The sequence below is a fragment of the Kryptolebias marmoratus genome, linkage group LG3, assembly GCF_001649575.2.
Source record: "Kryptolebias marmoratus isolate JLee-2015 linkage group LG3, ASM164957v2, whole genome shotgun sequence".
Lineage (NCBI taxonomy): Eukaryota > Metazoa > Chordata > Actinopteri > Cyprinodontiformes > Rivulidae > Kryptolebias > Kryptolebias marmoratus.
Window position 1 is genome coordinate 29,370,913 of NC_051432.1, and position 11,177 is coordinate 29,382,089.

Here is an 11,177-nt window from a genome sequence, read left to right on the forward strand (position 1 = left end):
AAAGCTTCTAACACCTTTCTGTCCTCATGTGGCTCCAGCTGTTAGAGCCTTGAATTGGTTTGGGTGATGTGTGACCTTTCACCTCTGCTCTGCTGACGGTTAACGATGCCACCGAGGGTCCAGCGGCGGTCCAGCCTCTTCAGGTGAGCCTTTCGTCTTTTAGTTACTGATGAGGAGCAGGAGCAACCAAAAGACAAAAACAAAGAAAAAGATGTTAGTTTGAGAAGCTGCTGTTAGAAAAACTGAGACATGAAGGGTTAACGAGCCGAACAGCTTTTTATTTGTGTTTTAAAATGATGATATCTGAGTTTAGTTAGTAAATTGTTTAATAAAACTAAAGTTCATTAGAAGTACATTTAGAAGAGTAATTATAACAGTTAGTTATTATTATAATAAAGTTGTGTTCAGGTGAGCTGATCTCAGAGAACTTAGCTGAACTTTTAACCTGGTTTATTCCTCGTTAGCTGGAAGCAGCAGTTATAAAGCGATTAGCCTCCATCTTCTCTGAGGACACATTAACCAGAGGAAGGCCAGATGGAGAACAAGACTCCTCGATAATCTAATTCCTTCTCTGTCGCTCAGCTCGTCTTCTTCCTCCCTCTTTCATCCCTTCATCATCCCATCCGACCCACCGAGCGCCAGCCTCCTCCCGATGACCTCCTAATTGAAATATCAGCCGCGGCACAAAGAGGAAATGTTATTTGGAGGCCTGACGGTTCCTCTCCAGCGGGTTGAACTGTCAGCAGAATTCGGTTACGGACCTCGTGGAGATACTGAGATGTAGGAGAGGATGGAAAGTGACCATGTGGGAAACCCGGAGACAGAACCAGGACTGGAAGGACAGCTTTAGGAACAGGAAGAGAAATGTCCAGGATGTCCTTCTTGTTTATTTCACGTGTTTGTTTTTCCTCCAGATGTCAGACAGATGTGCTTGTATGCAGATCCACAAACAACCTTTAAAACTTTTATTATCTTTAATCAGCTCTCAGCTGACCTCCAGTCTTTCAGGTAATAACTCTGCTGCTCAGGTGGGGTCACATGAGTTCACAGGTGGTCCTACAGATCAGATCTGGACCGATTGGGTCCTGACTACCAAACATATGCTGGTCAGAAGAGGTCCGAGGGAAATCTGACCTGTATTCAGTTCTGTCCAATCACAAACACATCTCTGAAACCTCTGAGGAGTTTGTTTGGTTGGAGTTGGGCGTCCATATTGGAACCAGGTTCTGTTTCCCATCATGCATCTCATCCTGTTCTTGTTTTTTAGATTCACTCTCTGGATTAAGAGCCTCTGCAGAGTCTTCAGTTTTCTTTATATTAAACCTTCTTCAGTCGTCGGGACCTTTCAGCATTTCTTCAGTCAGAAAACAAAACGTTTCATTCTTCTAATACAGGCAACATTACATCTTCGAAATGTGAGGAGAGTGCCAGCTCATCTGTGTGTGTGTGTGTGAGAACAGAGACTCCAGAAGAAGAAAACAGCAGCAGATAAGTTTCTGGGACAGCTGTCATCGTTCTAACAGTGTGGAGACAGAAAATATTTGTCCCGTTATCCCGTGGCAGCTTACAGCTTCATAAACTGTTGCATCATCCACTGAAAAGTTCTATTCTGCAGCACATATCTGCATTCTTGTGTGTTTGCACGTTATATATCTGCGCTGTGTGTGTGTGAGGGGGGGTTGGGACACGGTGATGAAATGCTCCCTCCCAGCAGTCAGACTAAACATTCGGGAGAACAGGGTCACAACAACACGAGGTTCCTGCGCCCCGGGGGAGCAGCCAGGACTTTTCTGTGGTGCAGAGTGGTTCGGTTTCCCCATCACCCTGTGCCCGAGGCCTCCGAGGCTCCAGATGTGTTTATAAATGTGTCGACCTCTAACTTCATGAAGAGAAGGAGACCTCCTCCCAACAGCCTTTCTGTGTTTTATGACTTTAATAATGTCTGAGAGAACAAACCTTCTCCGGTTCTGGAGGTGCCCAGATCCAAATCGTCTTTCGTTCCATTCTGGGAGTCCAGGTACGTGGCCGGGACCCAGCCCTGCTCCTCGGCTGTACTGACGAACCACCAACCTGCGCACAGAGGGAGGGGGGGTTAAACAAACCTTCAGCTCATTCAGGAGGGGGGTGCTAACTTTTAACAGAAATCCATTCAGATCTCTTCAGTTCTTTCAAAACTTTGTTCTCTTTAAATCTGCTTCAGCTGCTGGCTCAGTTTATGTCTTCTTATGCTACTTTGAGCGTAGCTTTAGCTATTTTATTCCTGCTTTCTGCTACTTTTAGCTTTAAGCTAGTGTTTTCCTGTTTTTGGCTTTCAGGTAGTGTTCTCAGAGCATCTCTTGGTTGGCTTCAGTGTAACTCTGAACGCTCCTGAAGAACAAGAGATGCAGATCCACGGATCTCTTCTTCAGACAAACAAAAACATTTCCAGTAGTAAAGATGGGTTCAAGAAGCCCATATTTTACCCCACAGAGGAACAAGAAACAGCTGCTATAAGTATCTCTGCAGCAGTTTGTTGAACTTATTATTTAAAGCTGACGGTTCATCTGTCTTTAGGATGTCTGTACTGATTAAAAGACTGCTGCACAACCCTGAGCTGTTGGGTGAACCTTTCCTTGTTCCTGCAGAGCGGAGCTCAGACTGCGATGACAAGTCTGCTCTTCTGCTTCAACATTCACTGAAAGAACTCCACGAAGCTGCAGAAACATGTGTCACTAAAAGAACCACCAATCACAATCTGACAGCTGGCTTTCGTTCTGAAATAAAAACATGTTTAGACGAAGCATTTTTGATCAAATGTACAAAGAAAGGAGTCAGTCAGTTGCTCTAAAACAGAAGCATGGCTTCATTAAAGCTGCTGCTGCAGAGTCACACGCGTCCGAGCTGCCATGATGGCCGACTCTGAGCTCAGAGCGCAGGTCTACATGTCAGGAGAAGCGAAGGAAGGATAAGTGTGAGAGGGACCTACATCACAACTACCTGCAGGCCGAGTGTTTACTGCATGCTCCACGAGGTTCACTCAGTAACCAGATGGTCGAAAAGCTCAGACTTCTGTACAGGAAAACTTATGAACAAAGATTGTTGCATGTTTTTGCTTTTTTCCTCCAAATGATTCCAATAATTAAGTCAGAGCTTTATATTTACAACCATATGGCTCTGGGTTTAATGTGGTTGGAGGAGGCGCCCGGTTTTATGACCCTCTACGAGACCAGCACATTAACACACATCATGACTGACGTGGAGAAGCTTGCTCCAAAACAGGCTGCAGGACGTGGAAATAAATATCACTGCTAACGAGCAGGAGAGTTAAACTTTCAATCATCTATCCTTACTTCTGATTAAAACCCAAACAGATACATCTCTTATTGATTTTCCAGTTTTCATTTAAACAGCAGCAAAACTTCTTTCTTCTTAAAAAGAGCTTCAGCTTTAATGAAATCATCACCCGCCACCTTTCCTGCCCAAGAGTTAAAGAAAGATCTCATGTATTTTTGGTGAATGACTCTCAGCTACCTTCAGTCCAAATTTGAGCTCAGAATTTGTTTTTTTGTATTCGGGGTTATTGTTTTCATGTTGTGTCTGTAAAGTTTCTGCTTCTTGTGTTCCCGTCATCGTTAACTTCTCCTCAGTTTATCACCTGTCTTCCTGCCCCGCCCACCTCCACCTGCTCCTAGTTAGTAATCACTCACCTGCGCCCACTTCCCCTAATGACCCTCACCTTTAAAGGCTGATCATTTCCTACATTTACCTGCAGGTCCACTGTCGTGCACGCACGCTGTCTGCTTCCTGCCTTGTTTTGTCGTAGTTTGGATTTGCTGCCTCGTCAGCGTTTTGTTTTTGTTTCTTTTTATTTTAAACATATTGTTTATTTCCTGCACGTTGGGTCCACCCAACCTGACAAATATCTGTAAAACTCACTGAGTTGTAGCCATTTTTGTGCTAGCTGAAGTCAGTTAGCTCTGGCGTCCATCTTGAATCAGGTTGACTCTAAAGTTAATTATTTATAGACATTCAATCTGTGATTATTTCCTCAGAGTTTAAATGGCTCCTGAGATCTTTTTGTTTTGAGCCTTTTGCTGCTTCAAGCTTTCAGCTACAGTTTTGTTGCTTTTATTTTTAGTAAACCTTTGGTCCTAGGAAGACATTTTCTACTTTTAGCTTTAACAACAGTTTCAGCTCTGTGTTCACACTGCATTTTAGCAGAAGCTGTCATTTCTCTTGTATTTTTCCTGGTTGTTTGCAGATAATTTTAATGCATTCATGAGTAATTGCAGCTTAAACTGTAATGTTTATAGAAACTCTAAAGCTTTACATTTTAAAAGCATCAACAGGGATTAAAACCTTCCTGTTCTGCAGCCTCGGCCCCCCTGAATGTCACGGCAGAAAACAATCCCTGTGAAATACTGTCCTCCATGAACTTCCCTCCAGCAGATGAAGTGTGAGAGAACAGAGAACCTTATTCAGAAATACAGACGCTCTGCAGTAAAACTCTCCGAAGGTTTCAGTTTAAGATCCGAACCCTGCAGAGATGTTTGCTTTCAGGCCGGCTCAGCTCGGCCCTTCAGGATCGATTTAAGCCTCTGCTTGCTTTAACTGCAGGTAGTGCTTTCATAGGAAATTAAACTTTGTGCTGTGACACTTATAAAACAACCATTAAATCCAAAAACATAAAAGTTGATTTAAGGAGCTGCGGTGGAGAGAAGCATCTGCTGGGTTCAGAAAGCTGCTTTAAACCTTCTGTCTGACTCTAAAAGTTCCTTTTTTATGTTTCTGTTTCAGTTTTGTCTAAACAGGCTTAAGATTCATCTTCATAATGAAAACCAACCTAGAACTTTAAACTCTGATGATAAAAACCAATCACAGCAAGAAGAATTCCTCATGTAGACCAGCAGAACATGATTCCCTTTTAGTGAAAAATAAAACAAGATAAGACACACATCATGAGAGTAAAATGATGATAATATTAAAGTTTATAAGATGTTAAAAGTGTGAGCAGTGGCTGACAGGACAGCAGCTCTGACTCAGGACACAAACTTTAATAAAACCAGCTCAGCTCCCGTCCTTCCAGGTCATCGGGATAAAACAGCCCTTATGAACACATGAACACTTTCTGCTCGCTGCTGTTTGCTCTCCAAAGTCCAAGAAGAACAAAAAACTGGACTGAAAACAGAACCTTCATATAAAAGTAGGAAGTTTTGATGATTTCAGTCGGATCAACGTCTGAAACATCGCTGACATCAGGCTTTCTTCACATTTACGGACATTCATGTTTTGTTACCATCGCTTCACTAACCTAACTAACTCAACACCCCAACCAGAACCTTTCTGGACCGGAGCCTTTCGCTGATTTATCCGGTGTTCTGAATCTGGCCCTCGATGTTTTCATTCCTTCATCTTTTTTTCTTTTCATGAAAGGTCTGCATCACAGAAAGAAAAGCCCGGCTCACATGAAACTAATTACACTGATTCATTTCAACCTTTCAGAAATGGAAGCCAGCTGCAGGAGGTATTCAGGTTGGGCCTCCCTTCCTCCTTCATCACACGTGCAGAAACAGCTGGGTCACATCTCTGCTGACCAAACAGGAGCTACTGGGAAGAAGGGATCCTGAAAACACGGCTAAATGCTGCTGAAAAGATACGACACGCGTGGAGAGCATGAAAGCTGCCCTGCAGCAGCGCGGTCAACAACAATAAAACTTCTAATTGATTCCAGACGGACGAGTCCAACAGATTCCTCCAGATCTATAAACTGGATACGAGCTCAGCTGGTTTCTAATCAGGGAAACTGAAGCCTTGTGTCTCTTTTTTAGCTGAACTTGCTGTTAAAGTTAGAACTGTGTACATAAAGAAAAATGAGCAACAACAGCAAGCAGCTGTCATGAAACTAGAAGTTATACAGTATTTTCTTGCACCTGTCTTCATCACGTCTCTACCTCCAGCGTCCATTAGGGGAACATATGTCGGATCTGGAAAAGACCAGTTCTCCTCTAAAGTCAGCTCTGGAGAAAGTGGGCACTATAAACGCAGATAAACGAGAACCAGGAAAGTCCAGAGACGGCGGGTGGAGAAAACAACCCAAACATGCAGCTGAGACTGAAGCAGCCACTTGGCGGCGCGGTGAACCCAGGGTCCTGAGAGAAGTGGGCTGACCCATGTGTGTGAGCGTCTTGTTGACAGATTACAGTTTTTACAGAAAATCTGTCCCATAGGAGGAGATCTGGACCAAAGATTGGCGGCCAGATGGAGGAAAATTACTCAGAGTCAATTAAAGCAAAGCAGAACTTGGCCCAGCTGATGCAGAAAGTGGAGCTCAGTCAGGGGTTCTGGTTCTGATGCTGTGATGCAGGAATCAGTTGGTGCAGAAAAACCAGGGTATCCTTTAAAGAAATGGGCCCAAATGGGTAAAATGGTGCCCAAAGCAGCCGTGAGTTTCAGGAAGAGAAACTAGGACTGATCAGACAAACAGACCAGGCTGAGATGTGTTCCTGATAATAAACTTTAAATGAAGGAAATAATTTCATCCTAACCCAACGTAGAGGAATGGGACACTTTAACTTTAGATAAAAAAACGTTTTCTGTTTGTGCTCTTCCAGCTCGTGGACCACAGGGTTTTGGGTCTGGCAGACTTGGTCTGTTTTTACTTGGGAACTCAAATCTAATTATAGCTTCTTTTGCTTCTTAGAGGAATTTTCTTAGACTTCAGCCAGCAGTAAATATGGAGATTCAACTGGCAGCTCCGTTAGTATAAAACTAAATAAAATCAGGCTTGAATGACATATACTCTTTAGAATGAAAGATATTTGAGCCCCTGGTGTAGGAGGAGGAAGCTGTGATCAAAAAGAACCTCACAGATGAGCCAAAATATCCATTTTCCTGTGAAACATTACGAATAAGTTCAGATTTCCAAATACGGCCGACACCTGGAAGCCTCAGCTGCAGCAGCGCCGCAGAAGAAGAAGAAGACAAATAAAAGGTACACCTGGCTGACGCACATCGAGGAGCAAAAGTTCCCACCCCCCTATCTCAGTAGACCCAGAACACAAGGAGTCATTTCCTGTCAGGTTGGATGTTTTTAAGGCCCAGGTGTTCTGAGAGGTGGCCCACTTCACCACATGAAACAGAAACAAATAAGAGTTTTTATAACGAGACGATTTCTGCAAAAAGGTTGACGGCTTCAGATCAGTGTCTGTTTCAGAACAAAAGTCCAGTTGGTTTCATTTCAAAACTTTCAGGATGTGACATCATCACACTCCAGGTCCAACATTCTGTGATAAAACCAGTAAAGTTTATCTGAGCTGTAGAAACAAACAGGATTCTTTTTATTATTATTTATTTTTTGCTAATTTTGTCTACATTGTCTGATGTTCTGCTACTGATGGACTGTTTGGGTTTGTCCAGAACTGCAGGAGTGAATCAAGCTGTGCAGTGGTTCGAGCTGCTGCCTCACAGAGAGGTCACAGGTTCACCTCCCGGAGGTTACATGTTCTCCCCGTGCTGCGGTTTTCCTCCCACAGACCAAAAACATGCAGGTTAGGCTTTAAATTGTCCCTCGGTGTGAATGGTGTCCCTGTGATGGACGGGAGACCTGTCCAGGTGTCCCCCGCCTCTCTGCAGATAGAGACCAACTCCCCGTGGCTCAGGAAGGAAAAGCAGGTAGAAATGGATGGATGGTAATAAGGGGGCTTCATGCGTTGGTACCTTTAATTGTTTAGTTTGTCTGACATAAAGAGCCCAACTGTTGTGGAGGATTTCTGAGGCGTGCAGCCATTAATGTCTAATATTCACAGAGGTTCTGCAAAAACACCTACTGTTTCCCACACAGCTCAGGTATTCAGAGAGGCTGTAATTGGCATCTCTGGCTGTACGGAGCTCTAATTGGGAGTTTCTCTGTACAAAATACAACACAGGTGAGGAAGAGAAACAGTCCCGGAGGGGAGGAAGGAGGTGATGGAGAGGAGCAGATGTCTGGCTGGAGCTTCATCCTCTGCAGTCTTTCCTTTCTGTTTCTGAGTTCAGAACTGAGAGGAAGGCTTTCAGAGACCGGCTCGTCTACAAGGTGACTGTCATCCTCCTAATTAGGAGCAGATCCCCTGGAGAGCAGGGGGCGCTGGAACTGACTAAACTGGAAAACAGATTCAAATAATAAACAGGAATGGCTTCAAATAGGAGCCCAGTTACCACATACATGAATGGGAATATTCTGCAGTGATGGGTTTTTTCCACCTAAATCTTTGTTGTTAACATTTTAAAAATGTGCTTTTGGTTTTGGTTTGAAGTCTTCTTTCCTTTTGCAGATTTATATAAATGGAGGGAAGTACAGTCAGTTTTACACACTCAACATGACCTAATGATATTAGGAATCTTGACAAACTGTAAACGTTTGGAGGTGATAGATGATCTAACAGCTTGTGGTGAAACATTTGGAAAGCCGTTATGTGCTGAATTATGTGCTGCCAGCCACACCACATCCCCGGGGCTGGGAAAGGTGTGGCAGACTAACGTTGCCAAAACTCTTGGCACTGATTCTACCTGCAACAGCTTTTTACCAGCTAACAAGCAGAGCCATGCTGCTGAGAGGTGTTTCCATGCAGACAGTTTACAAACAGAGAATTAATATTATCCATAAAACACTCGTTCTGTTAGATATGCTCTCAGTTCCAGAGAGGAGTAATGAAAACTGTCAAATCTGTTTAAATCAACTGGATCGAGATGCTGTCAGCTTCAGCAGACTAAGAAAACTGAGATGTTGGATGTTGGGGCTTGAGCTGATTAGTATTAAGTTCCTTCTGGACAATCCATTAGTCTCAGATGATAAAACAGGAAATATATATATATATATATATATATATATATATATATATATATATATATATATATACCCTCCACCTCTCTTATCTGTCTTTAAAGGCAGCCCAGAGTAAAATAAATAAATCAGGGGGCACCAGGAGTCAAAGAGTGGAGGGAAAGTTCACAGGAAATATAGGAACTGCAATGTTTGAAAGGAGAAAGTTTCTCAAAATGTCTTCAAAAAACCGACAGAGTCCCAGCTGCCTTTAAAAACATCAGAACCCTCCTAAAACTGTCTGTAACTCTCAGTTTCAAGGATTCAGTTCTAAAAACAGCAACTACTACTGTTTTAAAACCAAAGAGATGATCTGTTTTCTGAACAAATCTGCTGCTGAAGGTTGTTGCTCCACGTAGTCTGAGGAGCTACTTCCTGCCTAAATATTATTACAGTATCTGCTCATGGAAAACCTCTGAATGTGGGTCATTGGAGTTGGAGTTGGTGGTTTCTGCTCTGAGGAGCTGATAGTTTGACTGCCTTCTACTGCAGGTAAGATACTGACTCATCAGAACTATTCCACACAAATCTGAGTCAATCTTAAACCTAATGTATGATATAAATACCTGGTTGTGTAGAATTGTGTTTAATCATGAAAGAATCTAAATTTAATCAACGTTCCATCGTCTGTTAATCTGCAGCTCTTTAACCAAACGCTCCGCTCCACAGAACTCAGCTGGTCACATACAGTACGCAGCTGGGCCGGTGGTCTCTCCTGTCTGATCTGGGATCAGTGGGAGGGAAGCAGGCCGGTGTCTGAACTCAGAGGATGAGTCAGGCGAACGCCACCTTCCCCCCTCTCGGCTCATCATAAATCTGTTTTTACTTTAATAAGGCGTCTTTTCAACAGCAGCAGGAACGTCTGCTGCTGGGAGGATAAATAAATAACTGTTTGTTTAATCTGCTCTCAGAGAGTACGACAGGAAGTCTAAAACCTTAAAGGAATGCATATCGCCCGCCGCCTCTCATACCAGCTTAAAACAAAGACAGCAGCCTGAGTCTGTGTTCAGGATGACTCTCAGCTACTACCACGCAACATTTTAGCTCAACATCTGTAATAATAACTGTCTGAGAGTTTTATTCAAACCCACCTAACAGTCCATGAAATATTCTGCTTACAGACAGAAAACCGTCCGTGGCAGCGGGAGATAAAAGCGGATTTCTAAATGTCCCGGAGAGGACAGAAGAACAACAACCAAACTGTCAGGATCTCTGAGTTAGAAAATGAGCAGCACAGACCAGAAGGCTGCAGTGAAGCTTTGAAAGCAGGAAGGAGGTTCTGGAAGATTATATGAGCTCTCAGATGATGTCATCATCATCATCCTCATCATCATCATCCTGCTGCTCCACTTCTCTGGTCCAGAGGATGACGGCAGCAACCCGTCTGGCTCTCGGGGAACGAGCTGCAGTGAGTTCAGGAGGCGCTCGTGTTGCTCTAAGTGCTTCAGTAAATGTTGAATGTTTGAGTTCTGCTGAGCAGATGCTGTCAGGCCGGATACCAGGGAACGGGACATTTCTGTTTAACTCAGGAAACATTCAGGGATGCATGAACTCAAAACTCAAGAGTCCCTGGAGCTGAAGCCATGATGTTTAAAAGGAGTAAAAATAAAAGGGTTTATATTTGAATAAAAAGCTGACAGGACTGGAAATGAAGATATTCATTTTTCTTTGGGACATTATTGAGTTTGGACCAAAAGCCATCCCCAAAACACACGTTACCGTTGTCGTTTATGATGACAAGAGTTACTTCAGAAATGAACCAAACCTCGAGTTAAATAAAAGGAAAAAAACTCTTCAGCTGAGCTCCACGGAGCAGAAAAAAGCCTCAGACAAACAGCTGCTGTCTGAAAACAATAAGTTATACGGAAAAATCATGATCTGTGAGCAGGCTGCACGGTGCGCAATGGTTAGAGCTGTCGTCTCACAGCAAAAGGTCACAGGTTCAATTCCCAGCCTTTTTCCAAACCCACAGACCAAAAACAAGCATGTTAGGTTAACAGGTAACTCTAAATTGTCTGTAGGTGTGAGTGAGAGGCTGAATGGTTGTTTGTCTCTGTGTGTCCCTGTGATGGACTGGAGACCTGTCCAGGTGTCCCCCGCCTCTCACACAGTGACTGCTGGAGACAGGCGATGGGTGGATGGATGCATAGATGGATGGATGGATGGGTGGATGGATGGATGGATGGATGGATGGGTGGATGGGTGGATGGATGGATGGATGGATGGATGGATGGATGGATGGATGCATGCATGGATGGATGGATAGAGGGATGGATGGATGGATGGATGGATGGATGGACGGTTGGTTGATTGGGTGGAGGGATGGGGGGGTGGGTGG

The 11,177-nt window shown here is 43.7% G+C and overlaps 1 protein-coding gene across 6 annotated transcripts in view; it reads right to left on the reverse strand.

The window, feature by feature from the left end:
• The window catches only part of sh3pxd2aa (SH3 and PX domains 2Aa), an 84,344-nt gene that overhangs the window by 12,507 nt on the left and 60,660 nt on the right, over window positions 1-11,177 (reverse strand). For all 6 annotated transcript variants that reach the window (XM_037974963.1, XM_037974962.1, XM_037974965.1 and 3 more), the window contains 2 exons: window positions 1,957-2,070; window positions 83-166 (listed from right to left, as the gene is read on the reverse strand). In XM_037974963.1, coding sequence (XP_037830891.1) covers window positions 83-166; window positions 1,957-2,070 — 198 coding nt within the window. The remainder of the gene's footprint in view (window positions 1-82; window positions 167-1,956; window positions 2,071-11,177) is intronic.